The sequence below is a fragment of the Giraffa tippelskirchi genome, chromosome 5, assembly GCF_054371585.1.
Source record: "Giraffa tippelskirchi isolate mGirTip1 chromosome 5, T2T-mGirTip1v1.2.pri, whole genome shotgun sequence".
Taxonomy (NCBI): Eukaryota; Metazoa; Chordata; class Mammalia; order Artiodactyla; family Giraffidae; genus Giraffa; species Giraffa tippelskirchi.
Window position 1 is genome coordinate 85,999,323 of NC_137279.1, and position 17,934 is coordinate 86,017,256.

The 17,934-nt window shown below is 37.8% G+C and overlaps 1 protein-coding gene across 12 annotated transcripts in view; it reads right to left on the bottom strand.

Annotated features, from left to right (window-relative positions):
• Window positions 1-2,462: 2,462 nt before the first annotated feature.
• UAP1 (UDP-N-acetylglucosamine pyrophosphorylase 1) overlaps window positions 2,463-17,934 on the bottom strand; it is a 30,462-nt gene continuing 14,990 nt past the window's right edge. For 4 of the 12 annotated variants that reach the window (XM_081491499.1, XM_081491500.1, XM_081491501.1 and 1 more), the window contains 7 exons: window positions 16,668-16,840; window positions 11,058-11,251; window positions 9,838-9,978; window positions 8,984-9,172; window positions 7,813-7,863; window positions 4,163-4,229; window positions 2,463-3,036 (listed from right to left, as the gene is read on the bottom strand). In XM_081491499.1, the coding sequence (XP_081347625.1) occupies window positions 2,944-3,036; window positions 4,163-4,229; window positions 7,813-7,863; window positions 8,984-9,172; window positions 9,838-9,978; window positions 11,058-11,251; window positions 16,668-16,840 (908 nt within the window). In that variant the 3' untranslated portion in view covers window positions 2,463-2,943. The remainder of the gene's footprint in view (window positions 3,037-4,162; window positions 4,230-7,812; window positions 7,864-8,983; window positions 9,173-9,837; window positions 9,979-11,057; window positions 11,252-16,667; window positions 16,841-17,934) is intronic. The other 8 variants (XM_081491508.1, XM_081491511.1, XM_081491509.1 and 5 more) reach the window with 3 other exon arrangements.

A 17,934-nucleotide genomic window follows, 5' to 3' on the forward strand; every position in this document is an offset into this window, starting at 1 on the left:
GTTGAGCTATTTCAAACCCTGAAAGATGATGCTGTGAAAGTGTTGCACTCAATATGCCAACAAATTTGGAAAACTCAGCAGTGGCCACAGGACTGGTAAAGGTCAGTTTTCATCCCAATCCCAAAGAAAGGCAATGCCAAAGAATGCTCAAACTACCGCACAACTGCACTCATCTCACGTGCCAGCAAAGTAATGCTCAAAATTCTCCAAGCCAGGCTTCAATCGTACATGAACCGTGAACTTCCAGATGTTCAAGCTGGATTTAGAAAAGGCAGAGGAACCAGAGATCAAATTGCCAACATCCGTTCGATCATTGAAAATGAGAGTTCCAGAAAAACTTCTACTTTTGCTTTATTGACTATGCCAAAGCCTTTGACTGTGTGGATCACAACAAACTGTGGAAAATTCTTCAAGAGATAGGAATAACAGACCATTTGACCTGCCTCCTGAGAAATCTGTATGCAGGTCAAGAAGCAACAGTTAGAACTGGACATGGAACAACAGACTGGTTTCAAATCGGGAAAGGAGTACATCAAGGCTGTATATAATCACCCTGCTTATTTAACTTATATGCAGAGTATATCATAAGAAATGCTGGACTAGATGAAGCACAAGCTGGAATCAAGATTGCTGGGAGAAATATCAATAACCTCAGATATGCAGATGACACCACCCGTATGGCAGAAAGTGAAGAACTGAACAGCCTCTTGATGAAAGTGAAAGAGGAGAGTTAAAAAGTTGGCTTAAAACTCAACATTCAGAAAACTAAGATCATGGCATCTGGTCCCATCACTTTGTGGCAAATAGATGGGGAATCAGTGGAAACAGTGACAGACTTCATTTTCTTGGGCTTCAAAATCACTGCAGATGGTGACTGCAGCCATGAAATTAAAAGACGCTTACCCCTTGGAAGAAAAGTTATGACCAACCTAGACAGCATATTAAAAAGCAGAGACATTACTTTGCCAACAAAGGTCCATGTAGTCAAAGCTATGGTTTTTCCAGTGGTCATGTATGGATGTGAGAGTTGGACTATAAAGAAAGCTGAGCGCTGAAGAATTGATGCTTTTGAACTGTGGTGTTGGAGAAGACTCTTGAGAGTCCCTTGGACTGCAAAGAGATCCAACCAGTCCATCCTAAAGGAGATCAGTCCTGAATATTCATTGGAAGGACTGATGCTGAAGCTGAAACTCGAATACTTTGGCTACCTGATGCGAAGAACTGAGTCATTTGAAAAGACCCTGATGCTGGGAAAGATTGAAGGTGGGAAGAGAAGGGGACAACAGAGGATGAGATAGTTGAATGGCATCACCAGCTTAATGGACATGAGTTTGAGTAAGCTCTGGGAGTTGGTGATGGACAGGGAGGCCTGGCGTGCTGCAGTCCATGGGGTCGCAAAGAGTTGGACACAACTGAGTGACTGAAATGAGCTGAACTAAAGGAAAAAAGGGATCCTTTAACTTTGTACCTCTAGAGAACAGACGATCATCCATGACATTCTATCTTGTGATATCTTAACAATGGAAAATGAAATTTATTAATCTCTTCTCTAGACATAATTTTTAAAATTTTTCATTTATCCAGATATCAATTTTTATGCTTTTGGTCAATACTTAAAGGGTATATAAAATGCATTTATAAAGCTCAATATTTTTATGCAAACTACATTTTAGACATAGAGGACCCTCACTAATATCCAGTGACCTATAGCCTATATTTAAAGAACCACCTTTCTCTTTTTAATCCTCTGTGCTTAGTCGACTGCTCAGTCATGTCCAACTCTTTGCAACCCCATGGACTGTACCCCACCAGGCCCCTCTGCACATGGGGATTCTCCAGGCAAGAATACTGGAGTGGGTTGCCATGCCCTCCTCCAGGGGATCTTCCCAACCCAGGTCTCCCTCACTGTAGGCAGATGTTAAGCCACCAGGAAGCCCTTTAATCCTCTAGCTGAAAACAAACAAACCAAAAACCTGGATGTTAGTGATTAACTTGTGGAGAAAATGCAAGAATTACAATCTTTTGAAATTCCAAGTGTCACCAAATATTTGAGCAAAAGAGAATAAAATGGTGATATGAAACAAGGTTTTTCAACCTTTACAGTTTGAGCCAGATTAATTCTTGTTTATAGGGGGTTGTCCTGTGCATTGTAAGATGGGTAGGAATATTCCTGATCTCTATTCATTAGATGCCAGTACTACCATTCCACCTTCTCATCTATGATAACAAAAAATGTCTCAGGACACTGCCAAATATGTCCTGGAGAAGGGCAAAGCCATCTTTGGCTGAGGGCTACTATTATAAAGTGATAGGAGGGTAAAGTCCAAAGTCAGATAATCAACAAAAAGCTGGAAGATTGTAGTCATAGAAGTATTAATTTGGTTTTTTTTGTATTATTTCAAAGTTTCTCCAAAGTTTCATATTTTCCCAATGGAATAATTTCGTCACAGTACAAATGACACTTGAGACAAGAAGAAAAGTTTATTTTACCGTCCAATTATTTTCTTAAAAAAATTTAATTTTTGATAAAATAAAACAAACTTTTAGTACCATAGAAACCTTTTGACATGTACAATGACATATTATTACTATGTACAACTTCAAAACAAATGCTTTCAGCTCCAAGTAAAGTGATGTTGAACACCCTGACTATACTTAAGTTGTAAGAAATTTCCAAGATGGCCAATGTTTTCCTTAGTTTGGAAAAAAATACAATTGAAAAATATAAATAAGACCTTCAATCAGCTGTGAATCATAAAAATGCTTTCTGAAGTTCAGTCATCTGATCTTATGAAATATGTAGTAGTTACAAGAGTTCAACAAGCAAAATGAAAGCCTGTGTATATTCAAACATGAGTATTCCAGGAGAGGTCCTGTAGATTCAGTCAGTCTATCAAAAATAAAAGCTATTCTTATTGTGGTGGAACTTATTTAGTATCTGGCTCATATACCATTCTTCACCAGCTCATGGACTCCATTCTCATCAATGATTAAAGGTGCATGGAATTCTTTATCTGCCACATAACTTTCTAGTCCCTAAAAGAAGGGTTGAAATAAAAACATAGTTAGAAAACTGATCAACACAAGTCATGCATTGTTGGATTTAGTGGCTATAATAATGACGTAAAGCATGAATGCTAAAAGTTGGATTGAGATACAGAAATTTAGAAGTCAATAAAAAACTCTGTTTAGTTTACTTTTAAAACTGAGTTTAACGGCCTATTTATGGAAGCATAAAACAACAGAGGGAAAAGCGTTCTGATTATCACATAATATTTAAAGTTAATAAGATGACAGTCATTCTTCCTATAATCATCACCCAACAGTTAACATTCTAAGCAAGGTGGCTATTTCTGATGCTAGAACTAAGCAAGCTGACAAGGATCTCCAGAAAGAAAAAACAAACAAACAGTAGATATTAGAATAAAAGGACCCCTACATCCCCTGGTTTTAAAAGTTAAAGTACTAAGCATATGAACAAAGTAGACACACTGAAAAATATTTTAAAAAATTATATTGCACTGAACAAAGCCAGAAGATTTACCTAAAAAGCAAGGCTAATTTTTAAAAGACCACTGCATTTCGATGTACCAGTAAAATGAACTAAACATTCAACATTCTGTTCATGGCAACTAAGGCACTGATACAAAGCCATACCAGGAATTTTCCAAGAGGTTTCTCATTCTCAGGATGAGCTCCTTGGGGGACGCCCACTGGAAAATGCTGTATCTTCTCCAAGGACAACTACATGCTGTGCTGTGCTTAGTTGCTCAGTCATGTCCAACTCTTTGGGACCCCAAGGACTGTAGCCCACCAGGCTCCTCTGTCCATGGGATTCTCCATGCAAGAATACTGGAGTGGGTTGCCATGCCCTCCTCCGGGGGATCTTCCCAACCCAGGGATCAAACCCAGATCTCTCACACTGTAGGTGGAGTCTTATCAAGTGAGCTACCAAGAAAGGCCAAGAATACTAGAGTGGGTAGCCTATCCCTTCTCCAGGGGATCTTCCTGACCCAGGAATCGAACCAGGGTCTCCTGCATTGTAGGTGGATTCTTTATCAGCTGAGCTACCATGAAAGCCCAAGGACAACTCTACTTCAACATAAAACAATATCACAATCCTACTTCTAAAAGAATAGGAAAAAGAACAAAGCAGACTTACTTCTCCAGCATAGGAGATAAGAGGAGAGATTTCACACTGGATTGGCACATCATTGGCATCTTTCAAGCTAAGAAAAAAATTAGACATATTAAAGATTTTGCTTCCCATGTTGCTTGCCAGAGAGAAAATACAGATTATAACTTCCCTCTGAGAAGCCTGCAGGTAACAAAATTCTCCTGAACAATTAAAAGTAGCTCCTACCCTCATGATCACTAAATTTCCTGGGGAGTGAGTTAATACAAACTCACTGTGGTTCAAAGGGCACTACTTGGGATATGTGCCAGTGATCACCAGTAGATCTTCACAGTGCTTCACCAACCTTGATATACTTATCCCTTAATGTACACACTATTTTTTATCATTTCCAAATTTTAATTTCATAAAGAAAGGACTATTTATTGAGTATACACTGGATTCCAGGCTCACAGCTAGACAATTTGAACCTTTTGAATTTCATTTTAATCCTTGTCACAACCTTGCATGTTAGGTGCTAATGTTGACCAGCATTCTAAAGCTACCCTGTCCAATACAATGACCACTAGCCACATATTGTTATTTAAACTTGGACTAATTAAAATTTTAAAAATTAATTCAAAATTCAGTCTCTCATTCATAATAACCACATTTCAAGTGCTCAGTAGCCATGAACAGCCAGCGACTACCAAATTGGACAGCACAGATATAGAACATTTCCTTTACTGCAGAAAATTCTAGTTGGACTAAAAGGTCAGTTAGATTATCTCCCAGTACAGCCCACATCTCCTAGATTAGCTGAGCTGACTTATTCAATGTTTCAAGGAGCTTTACTGTTACTTTTTACCAAAGTCTCTTTTTTTAAAAAAGTCCCTTCACTGCACCCCAGTGAAGGTAAAGATGAAGTCACCACTTGCTTCCTCTAGATCACATTCTAACATTTACATACACTTGCAATACTGAGTTCCTAAATTACATAACACAAAAGTCAATTAAGAGTGCTTTTAATATATTTAAAGTCACTAACCTCAAGATTTTTCACCATTTTGAGAATTTTACCAGTAAGATACAGGGCACACAAAAAATCTAATCTTTTGCAGCCTCAAACCATTAGCTCTCCTTTGTTTCACCAAATATGTAAGTCTGAAGCTTTGGTGGGGTCAATAAAATCAGAGACCTTCTGAGGTCAGCTACACCCAATCTTTCTCCAAACAACCATTTAGTGAGCCTTCCAGGCACTCGATACCCTACTCCAACTCACGTGCCTGCTACTTCCCAGTCAAATCAGGCCAGACACAGGCACTTTAGATTACTGCAAGTCATTCTCAACTATGGTCCCTTTAGCTATCCAAATCATACCCACCCTCCAAGACTTAACTCAAGCCCCAACTTTCCTTTGACCACTGCATTTTACAGTGATTGTTCTCATTCATTTATTTATAAAAACAAATAAATAAATTTATTAGACATGTGATAAGTCACATGCCTCCTAGGGTAATTACTATTTATACCACACATTTAACACACAAACAACATCACTATCTGATGATTTACTTAACTTTAATGTCTGTGCATCCTGAATCTCCCAGGAGGCTATAAGAAATGATTAATTTCTCTTATGTACGCTACTTCAGCCCCTGAGATTTCAGTACCTGAAGGTCTGTGTGCAGGCCTGCAAATGCTTGTTGGCTGAATGAACAAATGAACTATGAGGGTAGACAGATGGGAGACTAATTCAAGTAAAAGATGAATTAAGAAATGGAGCACTTGTCTCTGCAGCCTGAGATGTAGATAAGTGTCAGATTTTACCAAAAGAGTTCAAGAGATCTGGTCCAGACTCTCTGGGGACAGCTCGAAGTCACATAAAACCAGATGGGAAAATGAGGGCCCATTCCATTGATAAGATGTATATAGCCCAGTCCCACCTGAACCCCTAAAGGATTTGGTGTGCCAGTAATTAACTGAAGGTGTTTTTGAACCCAAGGAACACGTAACCAACTTGAATATAACTTCCCTTCCATACCACAGATATCCCCCACAAAACTAAGCAAGCTGGATGCCAGAGAGGAGAAAAGACAGGAGCTACCATTACCAAATGTAAATCTCAGTGGATAGGCAAATTAGTTGTCCCCTATTCTTTAGTCAAGCATCCTTTTGGTAGCTAACACTGCTGAGCAGGTGTTAAGGTGAAAAATAAAAATAATGTCATTTTGTCAAAATTTAGCATCCTGGCTTCCCTTCTTTCAGAATATCTCCAAGCCGGTTCTTCCCACTTTTATAAAAAACAGTTCCCTTTCATCTGTCATTTTTAAATAATCTTTTTCTATTCTCTGAGGGTATCCTTTAGTGCTAAGAATTTAGGAAGACCTATTTCTAAGTCCATGATCTCATTTGGGGCCAAACTTTGATTTCAGTTTAACTATTCAAGAAATGGCTACAAATGAAGTAAATGAGGGTGAGGGAGTGTGAAATAAACGAACTCAAACAAGAATTAAATAATGTTTAAAACATTTTGTATCTTAGCTGAGATAGCTGCATGTTGTTTTCAGTTGTACACTTAAGAAGCTATCTCACTTAACAGATTGAAAGCTGTGTTTCAATAAAAAGGAAATTCAGTATCAAAACTTCATTTTTTCAAATTGTAAAAGCAGCTTGCTTCCACATATTAAAAATGATGGATGGGACAGAAAATGACAAAAGGCTCTATGTCCCGGCTGCCGTGGCGCAAGGGGCGACAGTCGCCTACAGCTGCTCTAAGAACTAGCCAGCTTTGAGCCTATTTCCGTATGTCCAGGGCCACACCCTGGAAACGCCCGACACTCACAGGGACTCGCTGCAGGGTCAGGATGAAAGGCACAGGCAGGAAAAAACACACCAATGAAACAGACATCCCTGCTACTCTATTTCTGAGATAAATGCCATCTCCAGATCCTTGGCTCTGTACACATGTCCCAAATTATCCTAAAAATTTCAAATTCAAACTAAACCCAATAACTTTCAAAGTGTAATAAGAGTATCAAGCTGTCTCTTTGGCTATAAAGATAATGGCTTTTTTAAACTTTGTCAGTACCCAAATAAGAGAGGGTATATGCTACTGCTAGCTAGAAATTATCAACTGTTAAGCCAAAAAGGTACTTTCTTTAGGAGCAGGTTAATAACTGACTAAAATAAACACAGAGATACCAAAACTGGAGCGGTTACTTTGAAACTAAACCAAAGGAACAGTCTTCTCCACATTAAGAGCCATCCAGTATGTCAGGAGCAGTCAGCCTTCGTACTGAGAGTAGATATCTCATTCAACAAGACACATCCATGGAATATCATTTTTATACAGCTGATGCTTATGCTAAAAAGGGTGCTCAGACCCACATTTGTTCTTCCTGGCCTGTAACCTGCTCTAGATTTTATCTTTCACTTGTAAACTTGTCAGTACAGGCTCAAATACCTATGGTGAGATCTTTAGATAAGCATGCTCCCCCTTTCCAGCATGCACTGAGATTCTGAGTTAGTGCCATCCAGACAGAGACCTGCCACCAAGTAAGCAATAACCCCACCACAGCTTCAACCCTTCACCCCCAGACCACCAAAAGGCAGAGAGCACTAATCTACAACGCCAGTTAGTATGGAGGGAAGCACAGCCCCACCACCATGCACTGCAGGCAGGCTGGTATATTTACTTGTGATTGACATCAGCTGTGATGGCCTCTGACTTTCCATGTGTAGCACTGCTATGTAGGAATAAATAAGCATTAATGGGAATGGAAACAAACCAAACAATAAAAATGAAGTGGAACTGCAAAATATACTTGATTGAAAGGCATGTATTCACGGTAAATTATAAACTTGGCAAAGGAGATCTGAGGGGGGCAAAACAAACAAACAAAAAAACCCCACAACAACAACAAAAAAACCCCTCAGTGGTCAAAGATGAAGCATGAGGACCATCTGACGTGCCACAGAGCTAGCCTGTTGACAAGACAGAGCCTGACAGTGGCCTTGGACTGAGACAGTCTACCCCTGCTCCTTCTTAATAAAAACAGTTATAGCCCAGGAAGTCCAATACCCAACGTTCGAACATTTAACAAGGCATTCTAGCACTCTGTACATACAGTCTTTTTATCTCTTAAGAATTATAAATTACATGGCAAAATGTTTTTGACGAAAGTATAGAAACATCGAATGATTTAAGAAGGGGGAATTCTAAGTATCAAGGGAGGTTTTATCATAAAATATAAGACAGCTGAAAAGCACTTTATCTCATATTTGAATAGCTCCAAGGATCTTTTTTTTTTAACTTTTAAAATCCTAAACATTTCAACAGTTTGAGTATCAGTGAATGTAAGTAGCCTGCACATCCCTTCCTGGCACCTCCCTCTGCAATCTGAAAGTGCCACAAGGAGAACTGAAGTATGCGTATGTCTCGGAGGCAGCCTGTGGGTGCCAGGTCTTTTAGGGTGGGGGGCTCATAGATAACACTTGAGGCCACAGATATATGGGCAGCAATAATCAATCCTCTTTCCCTGTGGCACAGTGGCTGCTGATGGTCCTTAATCCTGTGGCACACCCAAAGAACTACCCTCTGACCGTTCTTTAGTAGGAGTCATTTCACTGACATGGTAGAGGGGCATCCAAAAAAACAAACGCTTTAGAAGGTTCCTTTTTCAGGGGAGGTAAAGCTATTGCTCTCTCTGTAAGGGGCCAAGCCTTCATTACTTCACATCATGAACTGCCACAACAATACTTAGCTCTTTTAAAAGTTCTAGGAATACATCAGAGATAGAGGAGAAAGAAGCCCAAGAGGACAAGTGTAGGAAGCATCCACACAAAGGAGCAAAGGTATCAGCCTACCGGGGAATTGCTGGGAGGCGAGAGCCATTTTCATCTATGAAGTGGCCCCCTGCATTGAGGACCCAGCAATGATGGAGGGACATCAAAGCATGCCTTGCAGTCGTAGGGTTGTCCTTCCCATTCTGACTGTCTGCATTCTTCAGCGGGGAAAACTCATCTTCCCGTAATACTTCATATACCACAAACTTCCTAGAGTGAAACCATACAGACACTGCTTTATTATGAAGTAAAACTGCATACACAGCTTCTGACTTTTCTCCACATAGCTAAGCCTTTGGTCTTCAATTACAATCTCTCTTAATGCAATTTCAAATGAATGCTGAAAGAAATAATGTTCATCCTTGGATGAAATAAATTTGGAATTATCTTCTCCACACAAAATGAGAAATTATTTCCTTCCCCAACAATATATATATGACACAAATCTCAACTCAAGTTAATGTGATCTTTAATCAAGAGAACAGAGAGCAATGTAAGTTAAAAACATGCTCACTGAAACATTTACTCATAGGCCAGTAAAGGCCTCCTAACCACAAAATGGGCCGATTCTCTATCTCAACCTTTTTTGTCTCTCAGCCAAAATAATAGACTTTAACAATTTTTCAGGAGAGCCAGATAATACAATAAACTAACTGAAATTTTTTAAAAAGCACTCACAGGCAACTCAAACCATATTCTTGCATTGGTGGTTTCACACTAGAGAATGATAATGAATCTAAACTATACACTCACAGTCAAAATGCCATACCTGACATACCTGCTGTCAACTCTTTTCTGAAAAGTGTCCTGCCTAGAAGAGCAAAAAGCAACATCTCAAAACATACTTAATCTTACTGATGCTATTCAAAACATACTTTGCAAACTGGAAGATATCAAAGACAAATTTTTCCATCTTTATTCCATTTGGTTTGTCTGGCTTAATTAACTGCCCCTGGGAATCCACAAATGGAATCTTCTTTTGAGCCACATGGTGCTGTAACTGAGGTTCATAAATACTATGGAGGAAAAAAAAGAAAAAAAAAAAAAGACAATCACTTTCCAAATGTAAAATGCCAGAGAATCTGATAATTATACTCAGGAGCTAATGCATCAACAAGTACTAAGACTTTCAAAGGGAAGGGCATTCATTAAATTTCAGCTCATATTTAAATATTAAATAAACAGATTTCCCTTTAAAAAATCAAATGATGATCTCTACAATAAAAAAAAAATACACACACACACAGCTCATAACAACGTCTCTCCCATAATTTCCACGTCTTATATAAAAATGTTCCACTCTCAACCCCAATTTTCCCAACTGGCATCCTGTCAAGTGTTAGATGGAAAGATGAGTATTTATAGTTACTATGGGTGAATTAGTTAACACAGCTACAAAAAGCACAGCAGGAAATATTTTGGAACTGGAGCTGAAATTGTAAGGTAAAGCTTAGTAACTTTTTAAACAGTAGGAAGTCATCTTGAAAGTCCAAAAAGCAATCAAGTGAAGAATCAGATATTGAGAATGTCCTTCATTTAAAAATTGAGTAGGATAAAACAACTCTTTATTCTTAGCTGACACCACTATACTGATTTCCATGCTTGGTCTCAAGCTCTTTTTCCTTTACTTTCCAATCTACTAGTTCCTAAATGCTAGTCAGAGAACCAGTTAAATTAAATTGCGTGGGCAGCTTTTTAAAAAATACAGACATCTACATCGATCTTCAGAAATTCTGATTCAGTAGATGTAGGGTAGATATGTATATTTTTTGAGGTTTCCAGTTGTGGTAGAGAGAGAGGGTGTTGCCATTCTTACTCGTTACTTCACCGGAACTGAGCACAGTTAGAGGGAAGGAGAAGAAAAGGGAGAAATGCTTTGGACTCCAGTTAATGCACAGGGAGAACGGGCTACTGCAAATTTGCACCTGATATAGCTTACTAAAAACAACCACAGTGTCAAGTAAACTTCTATTTGATAAAGGAGATCCTCAGGAAGGAATATGAATCATGGATCTGAAGTTTCTTCCTACTTCTCAGGTGACTTAGCTTCTGATTAACAATAAATAGTTTTTAAAAGCCCCCATCTTGCCCATACTTGACAACATCTCTCAGAAATGGTACAGTGAAGAAATGGTTGGCAATGTTCCCAGCGTTGAACAGCAGCCGTCCATCTGAGCTTCGCTTCTGAGCTGTTGCCAGAGAAATCTCACTATATTCCACCACCTGGTATACTCCATCCACTCTGCAAACCACTCCAACTGGTTCTGTAGGGTTTGTTTTCTCCACCACCTACCCACCAAAGGAAGAAAACAGTAGAGAAAGAAATCTGATCAGGTGCTATGCTGGAGATTTGTCATTTTCCAAGATCATGTTTACAATTCTGCTTACTTTATCTTTAAGGTATAAAATCATGAAGAATCTTTAGATAATCATCTATCTTTATATTTGATAGACTACTTTTCAACTAGAAAGAGGTAAATTATCTCCCTCCTATTTATCAACTAACTAAACTGCAGAGTGGAAATTCCATCACACACATTGGGCCCAGAAGAAATCACACTGGACTGTGTGATTTCTACATCCCCCCCATCTAATCTATTTTCACTATTGAATTGATCCTCAGTCACACTCAACTACTTTGAGAATAAATGAAACAAAATCTCTCTGAGAGTCACAAGACAAAAGAAGGCATTTTGCCTCTCATTTTATATTGCACAAGTCATTATTTCATTTGAAAATGGTGCTGCTTTCATTTTCATTCATGAATATAGCAAATTCCTTATTTTTCAGGCACTTGGCTAGATGGTAGCAGGGTTAGAACAGGCAGGTCACAGGGTTCCCACTCCAACTTGAATCAGAAAAGTCCACTCACATTTATGTCTTACAGGCTTGGTTTTTATTTGAAGTAAGAGATTCTATGCTTTTAAAGTCTGAAAACCAGTGATTTGATAATCTAGCAAAGGCTCTAGGATGGTGAGAGAGCTGAGAGAAAAGTGTTTAGTAAAAATCAGAGGGAAAACATAAGAGTATGTAATTTTTAAAAAAAACCTCACAGGTGATTCGGATACCCTACCACCCTATTTATGTATCACTGACCTAAATTAAGCGTTTAGAATAAAATTATAAAGGAACCCTATGTAATGCACTAATAGAAAACTCAAGCCTCAGATGAGATGAATATCCAGCAGAAGAATCAAACAATTAAAAGATTTGAAAATATTTGTTTTGCCTTGTTCTATTAACAATTCAGCATACTCCACAGAGTATTTTGAAAAAACTGTCCCCAACTTGAAAAGTCTATCCAAAGTATACATGAAATTATACCAGCGAAATTAAAGCTTTTCTTCAGCAACTGATTTCATAAAATAAATATAGCTAGTCAGTCCTTTCCAGACAACTAAAGTCACTATTGAGCCCTTCGTTTACACTGCAATTAGAGACAGAGGCACAGAGTGTAGCTCAGTGAGGCTGGGCTACTGGGTACGCAGGCCTGCTGCGTAGTTTCACTGTTTGCCACCCTGAAAGGAGTACAGTATTCAATGGAAAGAATCCTACCACAGAAGTGGATACAACTGAGAGAAACATACAGCAAAACGATTTAAACCAGTCATGAGCCTATTTCCAATTCCAGTCTATCAAGCCATCACTACCTCTCACTTCACATTCTATACAGTGGGTATCTCAGTAAACAGGGCATCTGGAATAGATTCCTCCCATCCACATTAAAACACACACACACACACACATATGAGGTTAGTTTTCCAATCACTTCTATATAACCCTACTCCTGACCAGCCATGGAAAATAAAAATAAGCATATTCATACTTTACTTTCCAAATGTTAATCTGCCAGTGAAAGGTTTGCTTTTATAACAACTATGAACCTCCAAATACTGTAAAAGTCTAGATTACAAAAGAAAGCATTTGTTAAGTACATGAAGTTGGAAGTCAGTTTATATTCTACAGAAAAGATATGCAGCATAGAATTAAGAGGTCTCTTGATTTCCTACAAGTTAAATCCTGAAAAGCTGAGCTCAAAATAATAGCTTTAACCTCAAAGTTACTATAAATGCTTTACAAAATTATCTTTAATTAACAATCATTCCTACTCTCTCAGCTATGGACTTTTGTAAACCACTCCACTAAGTCTTTTCTCAAGGCTCTCACTTCATTAAAAATACTTCATTCACCAAGGTAGGAGACTATTAAATAAGAACTAAAAAGAATTCTCTGCAAAGAATTCTACTACCCTCTATGAATCACTCCCTAATTTAGGTGTTTTTTAAAGTATATTTTAACATCTATGATTTTTTAAATTAAAAGGGTGGGAGGACAGATTAAATAACATCTCTTTAAGGTTTCTAACATCTCTAAAATTTTTTAACATATACCAGTCTCTTAATATTTCAGTTCCATCTGAATATTTATTTATTCATTCATTGAGAGACCACTACATTATATGCTAGACACAGAACAAGCAGGAAGACTGAGAACGGATTTGTCCTAGAGGACCCACCAGCAGTAAGGAGAGAATGGTTATATTTACATCCCTGTATGATTAGAATACTCAAAAAAGTTAGCAGACCAATTCTAAGTTTTTTGAGCTGCCGGCAAAAACATAATTAAAGAATTGATTTATTAAAGTAATATAATACTAAAACTAAGAGTTGGGAAACATTCCTAATTCTGCCTTTGCTAATGTGATGATGGACCTACAGCCTGGAACTTATTTAGTACTGGAACTCAAAGTGTTCATTTCCAGATCAAAGAGTTTGACCAGATGATCTCTGAGGTCCCTCCCAGGTTCAACATTCTCTAATCATTTAGAATTTAAATTGATTCTGAAGCTGAGTTGGAGAAGGAAATAGCAACCCACTCCAATACTCTTGCCCGGAAAATTCCATGGACAGAGGAGACTGGCAGGCTACAGACCATGGGGTCACAAAGAGTCACACATGACTGAGTGACTGCGCACGCACATGCAGAAGCTCAGAGCAGTAAAAATTTTAAGCTTCTATCTTAGAAAGAAGAGTGACACCAAGTGGAACAAAGTCAGAAATACAGTTTTGTTTTGCTTTTCAAAGCTTAGTAGCTTTACAAAGTTAACCTACAATTCCTGTTAGGGGAGGGGAGAGTGGTTCTGAAGAAAGAACTGTGGGCTGCTGTCAGTCACCAGCGGGTGCCCCTGGCAGGGCACAGCTGAGTACAGTTTCTGATCTTCCCCCTTCTCCTCTCCAAAGTGGAGAGCACTCTGAAGCCACTCAGAGCTGAACCCCACCCCAGACCAGGCAGGAGGACTGAAAGCCAAACCTAGAATCTTCCGAGGTGGAGCAGACCTCAGCGAGTACAATCCAATGCACTATTACAGTTCAATAGCTATTTACAGTAGGGCAAGTACTCATAGAGTACTGAAAGGGACAGAGATCTTCAATCAGTGAACTAAATCCTTTATTTTCAGAGTTAGAAGGAGTCTTATTAGGTCCATCATCTTAATCTCTCAGTACTTACACTGGTAAATTTAAGACTTCAGCTTCTATGGCTTTGCATTAGATTTGTAGATTAATTTTGAAATGGCATCTTTATAACAGAAAATCTCCAAACAAAGATACATCTCTTATGGCAGCACTTCTTTTTTTCTTAATTTTTTTATTGAAGGATAATTGCTTTACAGAATTTTGTCGTTTTCTGTCAAACCTCAACATGAATCAGCCATAGGTATACATGTATTCCTTCCCTTTTGAACCTGCCTCCTATCTCCCTCCCCATCCCACCCCTCTGGGTTGATACAGAGCCCCTGTTTGAGTTTCCTGAGTCATACAGCAAATTCCCGTTGGCGATCTATTTTACATATGGTAATGTAAGTTTCCATGTTACTCTTTCCATACATCTCACCCTCTCCTCCCCTATCCCCTTGTCCGTAAGTCTATTCTCTATGTCTGTTTCTCCACTGCTGCCCTGTAAGTAAATTCTTCAGTACCATTTTTCTAGATTCCATATATATGCCTTAGAATACGATATTTATCTTTCTCTTTCTGACCTACTTCACTCTGCATCATAGGTTCTAGGTTCATCCATCTCACTAGAACTGACTCAAAGGTGTTCCATTTTATGGCTAAGTAACACTCCATTGTGTGTATGTACCACAATTTCTTTATCCATTCATCTGTTGATGGACATCTAGGTTGCTTCCATGTTCTAGCTATTGTAAATAGTGCTGCAGTGAACAATGGGATACGTGTGCCTTTTTCAATTTTGGTTTCCTCAGGGTATATGCCTAAGAATGGGATCGCTGGGTCATATGGTGGTTTTATTCCTAGTTTTTTAAGGAATCTCCATACCGTCTTCCATAGTGGCTGTATCAATTTACATTCCCAACAACAGGGCAGTACTTCTTTTTAAATTCGTATATTGAAAATTTATATGCAGCTTAATTTGCTTTTGTCAGAAACCTATACATGGCTTTTGCTTTTGGCAGAAAGGTCCCCCCTTCATGTCGATTGTAAAATTATTCCAACGATACTGTAAATCAACTAACTGCAGTAAATAAATAAATCAAATTATTTTCAACTTTCTTCTAAATATCTTTATGGTTTTTCACTTTGTAATCCATTTGAAATTGATTTTGATATGAGCTCTGAGGCAGATACCTTAGTTTATTTTTAGCCAGTTTCCCATTAATTTCCCTGCAACAATTTGAAATGCCATCTTTGTATACAGTACATTCTTATATATATGTGAGTTTGTCTCTGACTATCTGCTCCATTACTCTGTCATTCTATTCCGGTTTCAGCCCTACACTCCTAGTTACTTTTTATTTACAACCCATTTTAATAGCTGATAGATTGTTAACACTCTTCCTTCCTAATTATCATTTTTTCAACATGATCCTGGTCATCTTTACATGTTTTTTCTAAACTTTACAATAATTTTTTCAAATGTCCCCAATATAGTCTGATGGGGACTTTGATCAGGATTGTGTTATACTTTAATTCAGTGAGACCTGATACCTTTACAGATTGCCAGGAAAGTAGTATTTACATTAGCATTTTAAAATCTTCCAAGAGTATTATTAAGGCCTTTCATGTCACAAAGTCAAGTCTCTTAGATTATCATCTATGTAACTAAGAAAAAAATGCTAAAAATTACTATGGCAAGGACAGTCTTGTTATATGGCATTACAGACCTCCCTCTATTTCAGTATCGGTATGTTTATAGTCACTCAAGCAGTTATTTAATCTCCTTAACTTCCCTTCCCCCCAATCTGCATATTTCCATCTTTATGCACAAGACTATCATGAGTTACCTTGTCAAATGCCTTGCTGAAGTCTTCATGTGCTATTTCTACCATATTTCTTTCACTTACTACTCCAGTAACTTTGCCATAGGAAGAAACATGGTATTAATGAATCCAACAACTTGATATTATAGTCCATCCCAGATCCAGTGATGACCATTCACTTTCCCACATACTTACAAATCATCCTCACGTATTGTAAACTATTACTTGAGATGAACTAAGCATACACCATTAGTTATATGCTGCAAATTAAAGAAAAAGTAGGTATGGGACAATTTAGCTACTTTAGAAGATGAATGGTTCTAAAATATCCAAATCACCCTAAAAAGTCTAGCTTGACTCCTGGAACATATATACTGACAAGAGAAAGACTACATAAAGCCTCATTATAGTTGAGAAAGGCATTACCTTTGCTCCACAGTCTGCTCCTTTCTGAATGCAAAATCCAATAAACCGTGGGTCTGCCACTTTTACTAATATGTTGTCAACACAATAGACATGAATGCTCCAAATGCCTCTTTGCTCCATATCCTCCACAATATTCTGGGCTGCAAGAGCCCGATAAAGACCACCATTCCCATCTGGAAAAAAAAAATTGCCTGTTAGTAGCAAACCAAAACTCATTACGAAGGTAACTCAAAGATAGTTCAATGTTTCTAAACAGGGCAGAAGATCTCTGAAAACCAGTTTTACATTACAGGGCCAAGAAAAACTGAGTATCGGTAAGTAAGGATTCAGAGGTCAAAAAGTTATACTATGTGATTTAGAAGATAATTTACCATAAGTATACAGAGAATAACATTATTAATATAAGACTAGGCAATTCCGAAGAACATACTTTTAACTCAGTCCTTTTAACAATCTGGCCCATGATACACAATGAAACATAAAATTCTTTATCAGGCAATGATTATTTGATAACATTTCAAGTTTTATTTGCATGATTCAAATTAGCTCTGTATTTACAGCCCCAACACTGCCAATTTCATCCACCTCAATAATAAATATATATGACCATCTATACCAAATGATTTGTTAAGAAAGCAGATTAATGTGAAGGTCTATGGTGATTTAAATTAAATACAGGTCAAAACCTCTTCTTTCTCCACCTATTTTTAGTGCTGCTTTAATATACTTCTTCCATAACAATCTCAGTTACAGCCTGAACAATGACAAAAAAATTAGACAACTTCACAAAACTAAGCTAAAAATAGTAAACTCTTCCATTAATTAAAAAGAATTACGCAGGGGTAAAAAAAAAAAAAGAGTTGAGATGAAATGAAAGTCTACATCTGCAGAGTACCACTGTAAATACAATTTTGTATTTCCTTTCATCCTTTTCTCCAAGAAATGAGTCACACAGATGAGAATCTATGAGTTCTGTATTTCCCATTCTCTTACTTAACCTACTGAAACTATTTCACTTTGTCATTTGATATCTACAAATGATTATTTTAATACTGTTTAAGAATGAATGCTACAGATAAACTATAATCTAGCCTCATTTTTTAAACAGCAGATGGTTTCCAAGTTTTCACTATGAGAAATAATGAGGCTATGAACAATACTGTGTATAAAATACTGAGTAAAGGGAATAAATACTCTGAATAATGCTCAAATTGCTGTCAAGAGCACGGGAAGTATAAAAGCATATTCATTTCACCCATGAGCATTT